Source organism: Pseudophryne corroboree, chromosome 4 (genome assembly GCF_028390025.1).
Source record: "Pseudophryne corroboree isolate aPseCor3 chromosome 4, aPseCor3.hap2, whole genome shotgun sequence".
NCBI lineage: Eukaryota > Metazoa > Chordata > Amphibia > Anura > Myobatrachidae > Pseudophryne > Pseudophryne corroboree.
The window spans coordinates 360,810,459-360,831,085 of NC_086447.1; the positions used below are offsets into that span (position 1 = coordinate 360,810,459).

Consider the following 20,627-nt stretch of genomic DNA (forward strand, 5'->3'; position numbering starts at 1 on the left):
CCTTTAGGGTTTTGCTGTTGCCCTTAGCAACAGCATTTCGGGTTCTCTACGTATTAAAACACAACATCTTGCTTTTCCCATCTGAGCAGTTCTAATACAAGGGAGATACCCAGTTCCTTAGCCTCTGGGCTTCTCTGTTCACCTTGTGTGTATTTTGTTACCCTATCACCTTCTGTGTGCGTTGTGTCATATTCCCCAGTCTGTCTGTGAGTCCATTTGTTTTGCATTACAGTTCAGACACCAGTGCATTCCTGCAGGCACTGGAGTGCATAACAGTTCTGACACCAGTACTTTCCTGCAGGCACTGGTGTGCATAACAGCTGCTCCATTTCTAATACTGTCTGTCCCGATGGCAATAGCACCTTTGGGTTCACATTCAGGGTAATGCATTGTTTGCGCATGCGCAGTAGCAAATGATTTCTCAGCTATGAGAACATCGGCATTACGTGTGACTCAGAATCAGGCCCTTGCGGCACATCATTTGTCTACCATTAATAAAATACAGAGCTCACAAAGGGCTTTCTAGCGCTTGCTCCACTGACGGCATTCTGACGGCTGGGATCCCGGTGTTGGTATACTGACCCCCGGGATCCCAGCTGCCGGGATTCCATCCCCAACACGTGAAACTGGCCTTATTTGAAAGTTACACTATTTCTCAATATAGTATACGATGATGTACCTGTAATGGCTGACCTCTCCTCCAGTTACTGGCAAATCCCATTAGTGGGCCCTTATTATTGCATTCCCCTGGTAGGCCCTTCATGCCCTAGCCCGACACTGAGCACATGTATAAATCCTTTCTATTTCACATGGCACATTTGGGCCTGGTTAGGAGGTGCACACAAACCACATGCAATGCTGATGTTTGTGCACTATAGTATATAGTATGGGAGAGCTGCCATCTGTGCAAAGCGGTGGGAGTTCATGGATGGTGTCTGGGAGGTGGCTTGAAGGGAACGCTAAAAAAATCCATCTCATTGTTGTGTTATGGGATTGTTGCGGGCTAGTCACTGCAGAGCTGCTTCCTCAAAGGTCATGATACAAGTGTCGATGGTGGACATGAGGGTGTGCCGATGGTGGACTGTCTGGAACTACCAGAAACTAGGCATCTCAGGGATTGGACTCTTCAGGGCTCTCTAGTGCACAAGGGGAAGGCTGAAACTAGCATTTGCATATTATCACACCCAGCAGAGGACACTAATGTGGACCCAATAGCATCCATTTCTGAGCTACTGTAGGCCCTTAGTGACAGAAAACGATGACTAATTGGGATGCAGTCAATATTCCGGCTGTCGGGATCCCGGCGTTCAGGAGACTGATGCTGGAATCCCGGCAGCCGACATTTTACAGACAAACGGAATCCCGACAGCCGCCTGGTATTTCCACTCGGTTGGTGGATCCACGTAGGATTCCGGCAGACGGGATACCACTGCCGATATAGTGACAGCCGGCATCCTGTCTGCTGGGATATCGTATGCATCCCGACTGATTACATTCAAAATATTTCATATGCTCATAAATAAAATAGACCAGAATGTTTTATTGTGAAGCAAATATGTTTAATAAGGATTCAGGTACAAGAAAATTGAAGACAATTACAAGTCCCACGTAAATAAATAGAAAAATGTAGTGGTTCCAATACCAATGATTGGGACAGTAAGCTGATACCCAATTGCTTATTTGCTAGCCAGTACTGCAGCCTTTATAGTGCACAGTTGTATTTCCAAAAGCTGTTAATATATCAAAAGTTTCAAAGTTCTGATCAAAAATGTCAGAATCACAGGACATTATAGGTTAGTAAGAAAGGAATTACTGCTCTCTCCACAAGAGGGCTCCACATACAGTGATCACTAGCAGCATGGTGGGAGAGGAAATACGAAAACCTGAATTTGGAGGACAGTCTGTATAGGGCTCCAGGCAGGCTGCATAGGCCATGACATGGGCAATGTAATTTTGCTCATGGATACCATGGAAAAGGTGAGCTTGGGGTCCTTTAGCCATGATGGGCACATCCTCACCTCCGTGCGTCTCTGATGAAAGATCTACAGCCGTCTGCTGTCTGTAATTTCCTCCTATGTGAAAATAATATAAATGTGAAGCTCATATCCATGTTTATGAAAGAATTTGCAAACAATGCCATGCAGATATAAAAGATAGAATAAAAGCATATTACAAAGTAAAGTGTTAGGAAAATGTAAGACTTTTATTACACATCTAGAAGTTTCCACCTGAAGCATGGCTGTCCAACTGTCTTATCACAACCCTGAAGGTCAGTGAGTATTCGCACTATTAGCAGTGAAGGCATAATCAGTCCATACCTATGTCAATATTGGTAATATTTTCTCGTGCTCCATTTACGATTTTAAACCCAGGTCCATTGCCATAGAGCAGGCTTGTATAGGGCAACCCATCACGGGCTCTGAGTGGAGCTTTTCCTGCAGAAAGAAAGTACAGAGCAACCATTTAAATAGGGTTCTGTACAACATATAAACGCAAGACAAAAACAGTTGATTCATTTATGTGTATAAATAGTTGTTTCTAAATGACCATTACAGTAGATGAGATCATGAAATGTAGCTAATAATGCAAAATAAGCCTTCATTGTCTCGCCAAAGTTACATCAACTTAATCAATTAATCACAAACAGTTAAATGACATAGTTGCATTACAGTATATTTCAAGTAATAGATCTCATGGAATATTTACATACATGCAGTGTGCTGCCACTGGCAATGCTCCGGGTCTCCGCGACCTTGTCCATGCCGCCGCTGCCCAGCACCTGCACTATGTAGTTCACAGACGCCGGGACCCAGAGCATGCACAGTAGCGGCGACGGTACTGCGCATAAAACAACAGCTTCTATGGACTGCATTGGCTGCAGCCCATAGAAGCTGGCTAGGCCTGACTTCCTACAGGGAGGATAGGTAAGTGGTGTTGATAGCCTCAATGTTATGCTTAGTGATGGTTGCCTTTGGAGGAAGAGATGGAGGAGCAGAGAGAGATAAGTAAAAAGAGACCAGATGGTGGTCAGAGAGGGGAAATGGGGAGTTGGAGAAATCAGAAATATCACAACAGTGAGTGAAGACCAGATCAAGTGAGATCCATATTCTCATGGGATAGGGAGGAGAGCCACAGGGAGAGACCAAGCAAAGATGTGAAGTTAAGGAGTTTAGAGTCAGGGTATTTTGTGGTGATATCGATTGGGATGTTGAAATAGTATACATAATAGAGGGAATGTCAGAACATAGGAAGTGAGGAAGCCAGGAAGCAAAGTTGACGAGGAATTTGGAAGGAATTCCAGGGGTCGGTAAATGACAGCATCTTGAAGATTAACAGGCTGGAAAAGGCGTATAGCATGGACCTCATATGTAGAGAATGTAAGGGGTGGTTCTGGGGGTATGAGTTGGTAGGAGAAGCTAGTGGGTAAAAGGTACCCAACACACTGCCTTGGCTACCCCAAGTCCGGATGTGTGTTAGAATGCACGGCCCCCAGCAGAGAGCAGCAGGAGAAGTGGTGTCAGTGGGTGTAATCACCGGAGGGGGGAGTTTACACTCCCTTGCTTCGGCAGAAAAGATGTTAGTACATCTTGTCGGAGTGGCTTATTGCTTCGCCTTGGTAATGAGGTGAAGCAGGAAGTATTATAGCGGCGTGTGAGTATAATACATTCAACCTATAGTGTATTAAAAGCATAGTTGCCTACCATCCCTCATTCTGCAGGAGACTCCCTGAAATAGCAGCAATCTCCCTGACTCCCTGAATAGACCATTACTCTTCCTTATTGCACCATATCATAGTAACATAGTAACATAGTAACATAGTATCTAAGGTTGAAAAAAGACAATTGTCCATCGAGTTCAACCTATTTGTGGTCTCCTATGCACGATTATTTTGTATAAAATTTTGACTGAAGTTGATGACTGCCATTACGTTTTACCCCTCTTTTTTATAATAACCATAGTGCGTGACTATGCCCCGTAACCCTGGATATCCTTATCCATTAGGAATTTATCTAACCCATTCTTAAAGGTGTTGACTGAGTCGGCCATTACAACTTCCTCAGGCAGGGAATTCCAAACACGTATCGTCCTTACCGTAAAAAAGCCTTTACGCCGTATTGTGCGGAATCTCCTCTCCTCTAACCTGAGCGAGTGTCCACGAGTTCTCTGTGTTGATCTAACCAAAAACAGGTCCTGCGCAAGATCTGTATATTGTCCCCTTATATATTTGTAAATGTTGATCATGTCCCCTCTTAATCTCCTCTTTTCCAGTGTAAACATGCCTAGTCTTGCAAGCCTTTCCTCGTATTCTAGCGTCTCCATACCCTTAATTAGTTTGGTCGCCCGCCTTTGAACCTTTTCTAGCTCCAGGATATCCTTTTTGTAGTAAGGCGCCCAGAATTGTATACAGTATTTAAGGTGTGGCCTCTCAAGTGATTTATATAACGGGAGTATAATACTCTCGTCCCTAGCATCAATTCCCCGTTTTATGCATGCTAATATCTTATTAGCCTTCTTTGCTGCAGTCCTACTTTGGGTACTACTGCTTAGTTTGCTATCTATGAGGACAGCTAAGTCCTTTTCCAATACAGAATCCCCTAATTTTACCCCATTTAGTAGGTAGGTGTTATTTTTGTTCTTGTTACCACAGTGCATTACCTTACACTTATCTGTATTGAAGCGCATTCTCCATTTCACTGCCCAAGCTTCTAATTTAACTAAGTCGTTCTGAAGCGACTCAGCATCCCCCTCCGCATTTATAACTTTCCACAATTTAGTATCATCTGCAAAAATTTACACCATGCTCTCTAGACCAGAGGTTCTCAAACTCGGTCCTCGGGAGCCCACACAGTGCATGTTTTGCAGGTAACCCAGCAGGTGCACAGGTGTATTAATTACTCACTGACACATTTTAAAAGGTCCACATGTGGAGCTAATTATTTCACTTGCGATTCCGTGAGGAGACCTGCAAAACATGCACTGTGTGGGCCCCCGAAGACCGAGTTTGAGAACCTCTGCTCTAGATCTTCTGTTAGGTCGTTAATGAAAATATTGAACAATAGCGGTCCTAATACTGAGCCTTGCGGCACACCACTTAGTACTTCAGTCCAAGTTGAAAAAGATCCATTAACCACAACGCGCTGCTCCCTATTGTCTAACCAGTTTTTGACCCAAGTGCATATTGTGCTTCTTAGCCCTGATTCTTGTAGCTTGTAGATAAGTCTCATGTGTGGTACATATCCTCATTATATACTGTAGCTGTTACATTCTTGGGGAAAAAACTGAAATCAGAGATGTCTATACATTCAAACTGGGTCACCAGTGCCATTTCCCTGCATTTTTCATAAGACACAATGATCCCTATGGCTACATGCATTTTAAATAAGGTTTCTCGTGGCCACTTACAGTATATGGAACCTCTTGTAAAACACAATACAAGATCAAATCCCAACAAATATCAGTGTCTTTTCTTCAACAAATAGATCTTATTAACTTTGGGGCTCACTTACATTTGGATGCAAGTTATTTTCATGACCCACCTCTCAGATATAGCAGTACACATCCGCGCTGATAGGAGTTACTTTCGGGATGTAGTTATGATCCTGCCGGTCAGCATACCGACGCAAGGATCCTGGCTGCCAGAATGCCTGCAGGGGTTCCAGGACTATTCCCACATGTGGGTGACCACGACACCCATGGAGTGGGAATAGAACCTGTGGTGAGCGCAGCGAGCCACCGAGCCTGCAGCATGGCGAGCGCAGCCTGTAAGGTGCCTCTTTGCGCTCGCCCCCCTGACGCCATTCCAGCTTCGGTATGCTGACCGCCGGGATCCCGATCCGCCGGTCACCTGTACCCACTTTCACAATCTCCCTGAAATGGTACTTCAAAAGTAGGCAGCAGGTATGATTAAAAGTGATATCGTGCTGGGACCTACTGCTGGTTACTATCTTCTGAGAACAACCTAAGGTATGGATGATCATGGGCGGGATGTAATGGCATCTGAGATTGCTGGAAGTGCGGGATGCCAGCCAATGTCTGAAGTTTTTTTTAAAGGGGTAAACACTTACAAGGCATGGTTTTGCCTTGTAAGTGAGGATTGCCCCTTTAAAAAATTTCCGAAATCGGACGGCATTCCGCACCTCCAGCGATCTCGGATGCCATTACAACCCGTCACATATGTCTAAAGAAACTCTATTGTTGCGACTTTTATATGGATTTTAGCTAAGCTATATGAATGAACTTTTATGTAATGAATGGGCAACCCACAGTATTATATTTTATGTAATAAACAACATATTATATGATATCACACTATTTATGAGGTACATGATGTGGTTAGAAGTTTTGTCCTATGACAATTTCTTGTGGGTTACTCAGGAAAATTGGCTACTCCAGTGGTTTCCAAACACAGTCCTCAAGGGACACTAATAGGTTTTAATACAAATTTTGCAGTGGAATCACTCACCCAAAACACTGTTGCCACGGTCTGTGTAGCCACCAAAGGTAAAGACGTGAGAGTGGTCAGCGGTCACAACAGTTAGTGTGTCATATTCTGACATCATCTGCCCGGCTTTTAGAATGGCCTTGTCAAACTCAACAGTCTCAGTCAATGAATTTCTTGCATTTGAGTCATGGTGACCATGATCAATTCTGCCACGTAAAGAAAACACATTATTAAAGTTAGCACAATTGCTATGGGATAAATTGCAGGTACAATGGCCCTCATTCCGAGTTGATCGCTTGCTGCCGTTGTTCGCTGCGTAGCGATCAGTTAAATAAACGGCAAAACTGCGCATGCGTATGCACCGCAATGCGCACACACGGCGTACGGGTACAAAGAGCATCGTGGTTTTGCACAGGTTCTAGCAACGCTTTCAGTCGCACAGCCGATCGCAAGGAGATTGACAGGAAGAGGGCGTTTGTGGGTGGCAACTGACTGTTTTCTGGGAGTGTTTGGAAAAATGCAGGTGTGGCCGGGCATTTTCTGGGCGGGTATCGGATGTCATTACCGTGTCATTCATCGCAGCAATCATCGCACAGAATAAGTAACCACAGGGCTGGTCTTGTTCTGCACAAGATGTGTTTGCAGCCGCTCTGCTGCACAGGCGTTCGCACTCCTGCAAAGCAAAAATAAACTCCCCGTGGGCGGCGACTATGTTAAAAGTAGCTAGCGAGCGATCAACTCGGAATGAGGGCCTACACTTTAAGTAGGGTTGAACCATTGCAAATGAAAGCTGTGCCAATAATATGATACAAATACCGTATACTGTTAGTATTAAGGATATGTCAACAATTAACTGTTAAAGGATACTGTATGTCATTCTTGACATTTGTACAATACATTTTTTATTTTGTTGAATTTATCTTTTTATTGTTCTCCATCCTCTATTTTATTCATAACAAGCAAGAACTAAGGCCCTCATACCGAGTTGAACGCTCGCTAGCTACTTTTTGCATCCGTGCAAACGCATAGTCACCGCCCACGGGGGAGTATATTTTCACTTTGCAAGTGTGCGATCCCATGTGCAGCCGAGCAGAACGAAAAAGCTTTTTGCAGTTACTGAGTAGGTCTGAACTTACTCAGCCCTTGCGATCACTTCAGCCTGTCCGGTCCCGGAATTGACGTCAGACACCCGCCCTGCAATCGCCTGGACACGCCTGCATTTTCCCTACCACTCCCAGAAAACGGTCAGTTGACACCCATGAATGCCCTCTTTCTGTCAATCTCCTTGCGAACGGCTGTGCGAATGGAATAATCGCTAGAAGCATTGCACAGCAACAATGCTGTTTGTACCCGTACGATGCGCGTGCGCATTGTGGTGCATACGCATGCGCAGTAGTAACCTGATCGCTGCACTGTGAAAATCGGCAGCGTGTGATCAACTCGGAATGAGGCCCTAAGTCATTGGATATGGATGTGCTGTATAACTTATAGCTGAGGAGGGTGAATGCCATATTGCTGGGAAATATGAAAAGAGACAAGTTTCCACTAAAATCAGTGGAGGTCCATCAAAACCAATACTCAGTATGTTGAAAATGTGCTTTCCACGCTTGTGTTATCATTTAGATTTCATGCTTGCATTTGTGGGAATAGAAGCAGGGAAACCTGCTGTTTCTAGTTTTACTTATAGAAAATCAAAAGAGGGGAAAAAATAAACTTTGCACAACTATAATCTTGTGTAAACTGGTGACTCAATTGCTATTTCTCAGCTTATGTGTTCAGATCTGTCCAAAACCACTTTCATACTCATATTCCTTGCGCAGACCATTTCACTTATTGTCTTTATGTACTATGACAAGGAAAATAGTTTTAGTTCATCTTTCTCCCCAGACAATATACTTATCTTCAACAAAGAGGAAGAACCCTTTGGGATTCTTGCGCAGTATCTTGATAGCCTTCTCAGTCATTTCAGCGATGGACGGGTCCATAGTAGGATCACGATCTAGCTCATACTTCATATCTTTTGGCTCAAAAAGACCTACACAATTTGAATCAAAAATTTGTTCATGAACAAGTAGGTGCTCAAGTACTATAGCAATTGAACTACGAGCTGGTATTATAAGAGTTATAATAATTGCAAGTACTGTAGTAATTAAATAAATCATATATTTGTATGCCATTGTTCAAAGATTGTTATGTTATACTGTACTGTACATCACATCATCATTGTAGTACCCTACCAATAAGGTAATCAGTTGTAGCGTCATCCACAGCATCAAATTGTTGTTTGTTCCACACATATCTGGACCTCTGCAATCAAACCAAAAAAGGGACATAAAAATCTCAGCTGTGTGCAGTTTCATTACAAACATAGATACTCACAAATGTTGGTTGTTCATAATTTGTTTTTGTGTGTCATGCATTTCCGTAGTGCCAAACACACCAGCAATACATAAGCCTATGTCTGTCTATATATTTCCACATATTATTTACTTGTTTCCACTTAAACCTGTTGTTTGTTTGCTAATTAGCAGTAAGGACAGAATCAGATATTTCCCTGATCTTTTTTTTTTTTTTAAAGTTCCCCATCGGAAAGGGATTGACTGGTCTCCACATTTACGTAAGCCATAGAATATAAAAGAATGTAAAGTAAATATAAAGTGTAAAACAGTTTTCATATTTACTTTAATAATTTAGGACCAGATTTATCAAGCCTTGAGAGAGTGATAAATTGCACGGTGATAAAGAACCATCCAATAAGCTCCTAACTGCCATGTTAGAGGCTGTGTTTGAAAAATGACAGTTAGGAGCTGATTGGTTGGTACTATGGAGGAGATGTACTAAGCAGTGATAAAAGTGAAGACGTGAGCCAGTGGAGAAGTGGCCCATGGCAACCAATCAGCACTGACGTAACTTGTAATTTGCACACTATAAAAGTATACAGAGCAGCTGATTGGTTGCCATGGGCAACTTCTCCACTGACTCACGTCTCCACTTTTATCACTGCTTAGTACGTGTCCCCCTTTATCACCGTGTAATTTATCACTCTCCAAGGCTTGATAAATCTGGAACATTAATATGTTAAATAGGTGTTCAGACTTCCTTTTAAAACAGAAAAAATAAAATCATTGAGACAATTCATATTGTTGAAGTAAATGTTCACCAACACAGGTCACCATGAAATATAGGAGAAACGTCTGTTCCATGACGTAGACATAGAGACCCTGGGACATATATTATGAGTTTTCATTTGATGTACTGTTATAATTCTGTACACACAGATACTGTAAATAGGATGTTTCAACTAGTCAGAATGCCCTGAGGGAATCCTGTGTAACTTTGTTAGTATTTACTTCCCATATATCCTGTGGCCAGGCAAACCGATTAACCGAGGACATAGGTACACAAACCCTTTTTTGTATTTATGTATATAAGTGAAGTAAGGATGCAGTCCTGTCACCTAAAACCATGGGAGGTAAACAAAGAGCTGTCTGCCTGCAAAAGTATTCAGACATAAGCAGAGATCAAAGCCTGATTACATTTAATCTGGTTTTGATCTAAAATTGATATTTCTATTATAGCTGGTTGCTTCCAAAATCATATAAAAATATATGTATGAAGGTTAGATGCGACTTGTAAATCATACTGATGTATGGTTTCAGAGAATTTAGGTACCTAACCAATCCCACATCAAAATGCATCATATTTGGACTTATATTATAGCGTAAATAATGGAGATTAATGTGAACATACTGTATGTTAGGTTTGTAGGGGATGTATGCACAGTTATTTGTATTTAAGTTAAAATTTATGTTGGCAATTTTGAGATGGTCCCAGAATGAATTACTGGTCAGCTACTCAGCAGATTTATGTGGTGAGCGGCTGATAAAACATACAGTATGAGCACCCGTTGTTCTAGATTCAGACTGGGGGATCCATTTCTGCATTGAAGACTTTTCCTACATTTTCTTCAATTACTCCCAGACAAAGTTGGTCAGTGATGGCTAACCTTGACACTCCAGCTGTTGTTGAACTACACATCCCAGCATGCCCTGCATCAGTTTTAGCATGGCCAAATAGCAAAACTGTAGCAGGGCATGCTGGGATGTGTAGTTCAACAACAACTGGAGTGTCAAGGTTAGCCATCACTGGAGTAGGTACATGTTAACCTGTGTATTATGTTTTTTTATTTCTTTTATTTGAAATGCTAATATGTTTGTCTATTTAAACTGTAACCATTTTTTATAACATTTTTGTACCTAAGCATTGCACTTCTTTTGTAAATAATGTCTTTTATCAGTCATTTACATATATGCTCCAGAACCCAGTCTTTGAGAAGGCTATTAGATCACGCTATTGGGGGAATTCAAATAACCACAATCCATTTTCCTGATTTACCGTAATTTATTTATTTTTTTGGGGAAAGGGAGGTAATTCAATTACCTCTTTTCATACCCATTTCCACACGAAAACACACTGGATCCAAGATAAGTTCCCAGGTCTATGTGTTTTTGCAATTGCAGCTGCAAAAACCCAGCACTTACGGGATTTTGTTACTTAAGTCTCCTGGCCGGTTAAACAAAATCCCAATAGTGTCGGCTATCCGTGCTAATTGAATTCCCCCTCATAACTGTTACTGATTGCCAGAAGTAGGGGGGAAGACCAGCTAACTGCATGGTAGTCTGTGTCACTGAGCCTGTGATAAGAGTGTTAGGAGTCCTGCGGCTCTTTGGTAATTACCCACAGGTGGTAGCAGAAAAGATAAGTGTATAGAACCATGGGCAGAGAGATATTATATTTGCCTCTGCCCTCACTGCATAAGGACTTGGGGATATGTGCAATTGCAGTCCTGACGCTAGTGTGATACGGTGTAGGTGATTCAAATTACTGCCTCTGACCAGAGTCTACTTACTGAGGTCCCTGACAGTCACATGGGAAAATACCTGTTTGGTGCCTCATACACTAGAACGATAATGCTCGATTTCAGTCCAATTCGGGCATTCGGGCCGATATATTGGGTGAAATCGGGCAATTTGGGTGTGTATCCAATCTGATCCGATCCGATGCGCGGCATCGTGAGCGTCGGATCGGATTCTCCAGATTACTAGTGCTGCACTTATGATATGCCGGTTCCCGCAGGCATGGCTGGGATCGCATATGATATATCGCCAGCAAAATGTACCAAATCATTTGGAATCGTATGGAACCACTCCTGGGAAGCTTCCGGGAGAGTTCGAGGGAAATCGTCCCGACTTCAGCCTCTAGACATATCGTTCTAGTGTATGGGGCTCTTTAGTGCCAGCATGGAGCAATTTCAACTTTGCACTTTTGTAACTGGAAAAGCATTCAATGCAGCATCATTCAATGCATCTAGGATATTTTTCATGTTTTCAGTAATTTACATCTATGCTGGGTATTTCAGCAAAGTCCTCAACTCATTTTCACTTCACTACAGTAGAACAGTGCAATTACTTTATGCAACAATGCTGCAATTCTCTTAAAAACATAACCATTAGTGCTGCAGAGAAGCCTATACACTAAAATGCTGTGTTTCAACCTGCAGGCAGCAGAAACTTATTTGTGTTAAAAAAAAATGTTTTGGGTGGACATATCATTTAAGTGGCAGCATCCTGCAACACATGCTTGTTCCTCACAAGGCTGGCCAAGGTACGGGAGCAAGCCTTACTAGAGAAATGCCAACAGTAAATTTGTAAGCATTTTTGACTATCCTGTTATGACAATTCCGGAGTCTCCTGAAAACTTTCTAAAACCCTTTATCAGCACAAATTTATTTGACAAAGACAATCATAGAGGAACTCAGGCAATGCGGCACACTGCCCTCTCTCCATCCAGATCTGAAGAAAAAGTGTTAATGGCCACATAATAAATAGAAGCAAAAACATACATAACCCCATAAGAACTGAGAGTAGTTAAAAGTATAGTAAAGCCCTAGTTCCACTCACAGGTATTGCTAATTTGAATACAATTAGAAAACTGAACAGCTGTCTCTTGGGAGGTACACAGTCCAAACCCAGTGCAGGTAGGCTCTAGATATCTGGGCCTTTGCATTATAAGAACAAATTCACCTCTCCATTCCTTTCTCCCAGGAGAGGTAAACTAGTCATTGGCACAGGAAAAGCTGTCTTAAGCTTGCCTTATTTCTAGAGATTCATTATTTCATAAAATAAACTAACAAAGGAAGATATAGACAATTCTAATCCAACTACTGCGCAGGCACAGTGCTTTGTAACCAGAGCCTGGAGCTGGGAGAATAATGACTGGTTGTTCTGTTGATAGAGCCAGAACTCCTTTATGCCTTTTCTCCCCAGTTCTGTAACTGTCTTACATAAAATAAAGGGTTAAGAATATTCTAGTTCACCTTAATTTGGTGTCACAGTACCTGCTCAGAGTATTGAGGAAGGGTCCAAATATTCTTCTAGGATTCTTACACAACTGCATTCAGAGGACACCAGACCTAGCAGTTCATTATGTTGCAGAGGGAATATTTAGCAGAAGCAACTACTGTCTCCCTAACACCCTGAGCTAGGGCCAGGTACCTTTAGATAAGACAAGAATTTACAAGAGCCCACCCAAACATACCAAATCTGAGTGGATCTGGGCCAGGACTCGGATCTCCCAGCCATGGTGGTCATTCCGAGTTGTTCTCTCTGTAAATTTCTTCGCATCGCAGCGATTTTCCGCTTAGTGCGCATGCGCAATGTTCGCACTGCGACTGCGCCAAGTAAATTTGCTATGTAGTTAGGAATTTTACTCACGGATTTTTCCTCGTTCTGGTGATCGTAATGTGATTGACAGGAAGTGGGTGTTTCTAGGCGGAAACTGGCCGTTTTATGGGTGTGTGTGAAAAAACGCTACCGTTTCTGGGAAAAATGCGGGAGTGGCTGGAGAAACGGAGGAGTGTCTGGGCGAACGCTGGGTGTGTTTGTGACGTCAAACCAGGAACGACAAGCACTGAACTGATCGCAGATGCCGAGTAAGTCTCGAGTTACTCAGAAACTGCACAGAGATGTCTTATCGCAATATTGCAAATCTTTCGTTCGCAATTTTAATAAGCTAAGATTCACTCCCAGTAGGCGGCGGCTTAGCGTGTGCAAAGCTGCTAAAAGCAGCTTGCGAGCGAACAACTCGGAATGACCCCCCATGTTCAGATCCTGCATAAAGGCAATACATCATCTTCCTGCTGTCAGATCTTGCGGGTTTTGGATTCAGGTGACCATTTCAAAGTTTCATTGAAATCGATGGGCTGACCGTCGAGAGATCTGTTCTCAGCCAATCAGCAGTCAGCCCATTGATGCCAATGGAACTTTGAAATTGCCGGCTCTCGCTGCATTCTCATCTATCAGAGACTGCTCCATCTACAGTCCATGGAACAAAAATGGCAGAAACTGTGAGATTGCTGTGTACACTGACTGCAGAACCCAGACTATCATCATCCTCACAGACACCATCGGGAGCATTTACCATCAGTTGGCCCTCTCCCACCTATTACTCGGCTACAGCTGGCATGTCTACCCGCAATGTATCCAACCCACACTATATCCTACCTGCACTGTATCTGACCCACACTGTATCTGGCTGTAACCCTCACTGTATCTGACCCTCACTGTATCCAACCCGCTCTGTAACCCGGACTATATCCAACCCAAACTGTATCAAACCCACCCTGTAAACTGCACTGTATCGGACCCACAATGTAACCAGCACTGTATCCAACCTGCACTGTAACCTGCACTGTATCTGACCTGCACTGTAACCCAAACTGTATCCAACCTGCACTGTATCCAATCCGCACTGTAAACTGCACAGTATCCGACCCACACTGTATCCGAGCCGCACTGTATCAAACTCGCAATATAACCAGCACTGTATCCAACCTGCACTATAATCTGCATGGTATCCAACCCACACTGTATCTGGCCCACACTGTAACCCACGCTGTATCCAACCCACAGTGTAACCTGCACTATATCGACCCACGCTGTATCCCTGCACTGTAACCCTCACTGTATCCAACCCACACTGTAACCCACATTGTATCCCACCTTCACTGTAACCCACAGTGTATTCAACCTGTCCTGCACTGTATTAAACCCACACTGTATATAACCCGCAATATAACCAGCAGTTTATCAAACCCGCACTGTATCCAACCTGTCCCATATCCGACCCACACTGCATCCGACTTGCACTGTAACCTGCACTGTATCCGACGCACACTGTATCTGACCTGCACTGTGTTCCACACTGTAAATCGCTCACTATTTAACTATGTGTCCCAAAGTATTCCGCACTGTACCCAGCACTGTATCCTGCAAATATGGAATCTTGTTTTTATGGTTGGGGAAATTTTTGGGAGCTGCTCAACAAAAAGACTGATTGATCGGGGCTTTACATGGTTACAGAGTGCAAGTCATCAGTGGCTCAGGGCCCCCAGGAGTGATTGGGCATTGAGAATAGACATGTGTTGGGGCATGTGCACTTGTGTAGGGGGCATCCATGTCTGCTGTTTGTTAACTACTACTACTTTTGAGCAATAATATTCTATACACAATTCTTAGTAAACTTCTGTGTTGTATTGTAGAGAAAGTACTTGCGAGTTGGTTCGATTTCCACACTTTCCACACAAGGGTGTGGCCTTATGGTAAAGGTTGTGGCTTCAATTGAATGTTGCAATCATGAGCCACGCCCCATTTTCATCACTGTGGGGGCATGGCCAGTGTCTGTGAGCTGCTGTGTATGCCCCCTGTCCATCTCTCCCAGTGAATAGATGCTGTGCAATGCAAGGGAGAGAGGGCCTCCAAACTGCCCCCCATCACTGGACACTGCAGTCTGTAGGTGGGACAGCAGGACTGTCCCACGAAAATCGTGACAGTTGGGAGGTATGAATTGGTAACAGTGGCGGATTTAGACGGGGGCGATCAGGGCGATCGCCCCCCTTAACACAAAGCCCCAGCCCTAGCCACTTGCTGTTTACCCGGGACAACTCCAACTGCAACCCCATCTTCGTGTCTCAGCGTAATGTGGGCTCTCCGGGACCCCACTCAGCCCTGTATTAGTAATTGCAGGCGGCGGGAGACGGAATGAGTGGAGATGATTCCAGGCTGGGTATTCTGAGCTGTGAGTGGGTTGCAAACGGAGCAGCAGCTTGTGTGCCAGTGGCGGCATGCACTATCTTCCTGTGTCCAGGCGCCGGCACACAGGAACTACTGCCCTGCTCAGAGAGTCTCCTGCGCCAGGAGTGCCAACCCTGACGAAGCTGCCCTGAATGATGGGCGGATGCTTGACGTTGGCAGCACCTACTGCGGCGGCTGGGAGGACATTAAGGCTCATGGGTACGGCATCTGCACCATCTGCACGGCTACCAAGGGGCAGGGTGAGTACACTGGCTCCTGGTTGCATGGCTTTGATGTGCTGGGGGCCTACAGCTGTCCCTGCAGTAACACCTGCCAGCGCACCTGGGCACAGGGAAAGCAGTACGGCATTGGGGTGGAGAGCAAGTACAAGTAACTGTACTGGGATGAGTGAACCAATGGCTTCAAAGGGAGCTACGGGGTCCGGGAGTGAACGGGCAATGGGGCCAAGTATGAGGGCACCTGGACGAACGGTCTGCAGGATTGCTATGGCACGGAAACCCACTCAGACGGAGGTAAGAGTTCCACACTGTGAAGTGATTGTCAGCTCTGCGGCCAAGCTCTGGCCTGGGGTGGTAACCAGCTTGTCTGGCCAGTCCTGCCAGTGTGGATGGCTGTCACCTGATGGTGGCACTGCCAGTGTACTGGTGCAAGGCCATGGCTTAGTTGTATTATCATGTGTGGATTGCAGGTGAATGGCTTGTAACTGGAGCTGTAAGGGGGAGTGATGAGATGGTACCCCCAGGGCTCACCCTACTAAGAACTAAAATACATCTCCACTGGAATTATATTTATATATATATATATATATATTAAAAAAAAAAAAATATATATATATATATATATATATATATATATAATCTGAGTGTGTTTTTTTTAAATAAATAGACTGCCCTTTCCTGTGCAATTAGTGGGGGAAGGGAGAGCTGCACCACCTGTACCAAGGATGGAGATGCAGATGCCCTCAAATTAATTTATGTTTTCCTTGCACGGGATAATGCTCTTTCAGTCATTATAATTATTTATCCCTTTTCTTGGCTTTAGAATGAATGTAATTGAATATCCGATGTAGAGGAAGTAAAGTCTCAAAACCCCATTTTTACAAAACCACATGTCAGAGACCATAATTCGTACATGTGTGTTGTACACTGAATGGCATAGATTCTACAGTCTCGGCTTTTGTGGCGACCGGTGCCAGAGTGGGTGTCACAATACTGCATATGCCAGGATAAAAGATTATTATATAATATCGCCATAATTTGCTATTACCTTTTTTGTGCTATAGTTAACCATTCAAAGGGAGGGGAAAAGCCTGCAGTGACATACATTGCTGCACACGTGCCAGTTTATTTACTGATTTAAGTCAGCGGCTTGGGATGAGGGCCGGCATTCGCAGAGATGTGGTAGCAGTAAGTGAGCAACTTGCTGATAAAGATCACGTTGGCATGTAATGACCATTAGTCTTAACTCAAAGGGTCAGTTTGTTCCCAAGTCGTGGGTGGATTACAGAGAGAGGAGGGGTCGGGACAGGAAAGGGGGAGGAGTCTGGACTGGAAAGGAAAGGGGTCGGGACTGGAAAGAGGAGGAGTTGAGACTAAACAGTAAACCACCCCACCCCCACCCCCCCAAAAAAAAGTAAAGTCTAGATCCGCCACTAATTGGTAACTTATTGCTAATACATTACTAATTTGCAAAACATTTTTAAACAAATAATTGCCATGTGTTTGTGTTGCTGCTCTATTCCTTAGTTTAGCTAGCCAGCCTTTGGCCTATGTTTGTGAAAAATGGCCCTCATTCCGAGTTGATCGCTCGCTGGCTGCTTTTAGCAGCATTGCACACGCTAGGCCGCCGCCCTCTGGGAGTGTATCTTAGTTTAGCAGAATAGTGAACGAAAGATTAGCAGAACTGCTACTAAATAATTTGCTGCAGTTTCTGAGTAGCTCCAGACCTACTCCTAGACTGTGCTCACCTCAGTCCATTTAGTTCCTGGTTTGACGTCACAAACACGCCCTGTGTTCGGCCAGCCACTCCCCCGTTTCCCCAGCCACTCCTGCGTTTTTACCTGGCATGCCTGCGTTTTTTAGCACACTCCATGAAAACGGCCAGTTTCCGCCCAGAAACACCCACTTCCTATCAATCACACTACGATAACTCGAGCGATGAAAAAACGTCGCTCGAGCTTGTGTAAATCTACAAAGTTTTGTGTGAAAGTACTTAGCGCATGCGTACTGCGTACCATGCGCATTTTTGCTGCTTTTTTTACTTAATCGCTGCACTGCGAAAATCGGCAGCGAGCGATCAACTCGGAATGACCACCAATATTGTGAGCTGTGAGGTGGTCAAAACTGACTGGAAATTGCTTGAAATTAATGTTATTGAGGTCAATAATACTGTAGGAGCAAAAAAGGCCCAAATTATGTCTTTCAGCTGTTTTTATCAATTTTTTTAAAATAAAAATCCAAAACCAAAACAAGTGAATGCATTTTTGGCAAAACCAAAACCAAAACATGAAGTTAATACAGATCTAAAACCAAAACACGGGGGTTGACGCACATCTCTAATTTTAAGTTGTACATTAATGCTTGTATTATTAATTCAGAAACCCCGTCAACCTCCACTCTTGTGGCTCAGTATTTAACTTAGTGATTACCAGTGTAACAAAAACAAACAAATGTGCACCTCATCATGATAATGAAGAACAGCTGGGATAGACAAAGTTGCAGATTGAGCCATTGCACCTACGTTGTCTGTATCTGTCTCTCTCTCTCTCACTGTCTCTTTCCCAATGTTTATTTACTAATAAATGTTTTAAATTACCGCTCGTGCACTCAGCCATGTACTTGTTAGGTTCACTCCATCCTTTCGAAGACCTTGACTTGATGCGCTAGTTGGATATTCTGGGTCAGGTGTCCCCTGAGGACTCATGTAGGCTCTCCCCCCTCCTAATATCACCTGTAGTGAAAAACATGGTGAAAAACAAGGTAAATAATTTAATTTCTACTACTGATAGATCACATACGTGCACACACACACGCTCCCTGCTGCAACCTCTGCTACTGTAGTGTGCATCCCTGACCAGGGGGTGTCCCATCCTGGAGGTGTGGCTCCAGGGTCTGGAATGTTCTGGTTTTTATTCAATCCCGATCTAACATGTCTTGAAATGATCCTGCTACTGTTGTATTGAATACATTTCCTATGATACCTTTCATTCCTAGTGGGCCATGTGATTTTATACTGTAACCAAAGCTTGCTATTTAAAGAGTGAGAACTCACTTTATTGTGTGTGTATATATATATATATATATATATATATATATATATCTATCAGTTGTCAACCAAAAGCTAGACTAATCAATTACCAGCACCTGTACACTGCCTTCAAGCATGTGTTCAGTGAACAGAGACAGGACACCTGACAGCAGTTAATGCCCAAGCAACAGGTGGGAGTGTGGGATTTGGAACATGCACTGTTTGTAACTACTTGTATTTTGACTGTTTACACTGCTGTTGTAAGATTTGCATGTAAACCTGACCTGCAAAAACCTGCATGAGAAGCCATATCCTGCCTGATGTGGAAATAAAGAGTATTGGATTTTACCTCATCTATGTGATTTCTGTCACACTATCTTAATTATATGTAATTCACTGTGGAATGTTTAGCTTCTAGAATAGAAGTGTAATGTTTTTGTAACTTTCAAATGCTGCTATATGGATAAAAGTAATAAGATTTGTATTATTAAAGACATTCTTATTTTAACACTGATGAAGACAATAATCTGTTAATCCCTACTAATAATGTATTTGTTTAATCTATTGATGTTTCACCACATCCCACATGTTCTTTATAATTACATTAATGTCTGTGTTGTGCACCAGCTGGTATGCAATGTCCTTGCAGCCATTGTTAATCATAGTTGTAGTCATCTCATTGTCCGAATACCAGTCCCTGTTGGCAGTATGAGCGTAGGCAGCAGCTGGAGAGGCATGTTGGACACGAGTTGTTGTCACGATACCCACAGATTTACCTGTAAATACATATCATTCAAAAAATTTAATAACATTGCAGGTGTAAAGAAGTTGATTAATATATCCTGGGGTTCCAGGCAAACATTAGAGTAATCCAGGCACGCCCAGTGGCCCTAAAACATAAGCCTGGGTTAGATTATGGATTGGTAGTCATGAGTTGGACAACTCCAACATACAGAGCAATAATGTATGTTGGCCCTCACTCAGGCATATCTCCCAACATGACTCTCTCCAGGAGGGACAAAATGCTCTGCTCCTGGACTTGTCTCTTAATTTATGATTGCAGGCACCTGTGTTAAAGAGGTTAATGGATCTGAAAGGCGTTTCAGCACAGGTGATGGCAATCATAAATTAAGAGGGAAGTCCAGAAGCAGAGCATTGTGTCCCTCCTGGAGAGAGTCATGTTAGGAGGTAGGATTCAGGTTCAATTTGTGAAGTGGCAACAATGCAGATGGCTGCTTTTCAGCTGTCTGCGCATGTGCAAAATCCATAGTGCGCATGTACAGACTTCTCCTGTGCGATTGCCTACCTGAAGAATACGGTTGCAATTTGATTGTCAGCTGCGGGCGTTGAGGAGGCGGCAACATGGCGTTGTGTTGTCATGGTCAGGACAACGCAGGAGTGTCCGTACTGTTTTAGAGGTGGCCACGTGACCGCTGCGACAGGTGAGTTGCAAGGATGCACAGGCAGGGGGGAATCACTTATTTTACGGGGACGGCAATGTGATCACTATTGAATTGCAATCCCATCACTGGCGGCCATTAGCATGCTGGACGTCCTTGCCCTGTGCTGGGTGGTCCCCAGCATGCGATCACGAGCAGTTGCAGTTTTGCTAATTTAGCAAAACTGAAACTGAGCCGACCAAGGTCCATTGTGTAAGATGGGAGAAGCGGCTATTCCATTTTACTGTTTTTAATGCAAATCAAAGTTAGCCAGTCCTGGTCTTCCATCCTACCGAGGAGTGGGAGTTTTTGCATGATTTAGGGCTTCTGCCTATTTACTAAAGCCTC

General features: G+C 43.6%; 1 protein-coding gene across 1 annotated transcript in view; it reads right to left on the bottom strand.

Annotated features, from left to right (window-relative positions):
• Positions 1–1,546: 1,546 nt before the first annotated feature.
• The window catches only part of LOC134910912 (alkaline phosphatase-like), a 51,638-nt gene continuing 32,557 nt past the window's right edge, over positions 1,547–20,627 (bottom strand). Inside the window, exons 7-13 of the mRNA XM_063919299.1 lie at positions 19,444–19,616; positions 18,409–18,543; positions 8,680–8,749; positions 8,343–8,477; positions 6,464–6,655; positions 2,319–2,435; positions 1,547–2,072 (exon numbers count right to left, since the gene is read on the bottom strand). Of these exons, the coding sequence (XP_063775369.1) occupies positions 1,810–2,072; positions 2,319–2,435; positions 6,464–6,655; positions 8,343–8,477; positions 8,680–8,749; positions 18,409–18,543; positions 19,444–19,616 (1,085 nt within the window). The 3' untranslated portion in view covers positions 1,547–1,809. The remainder of the gene's footprint in view (positions 2,073–2,318; positions 2,436–6,463; positions 6,656–8,342; positions 8,478–8,679; positions 8,750–18,408; positions 18,544–19,443; positions 19,617–20,627) is intronic.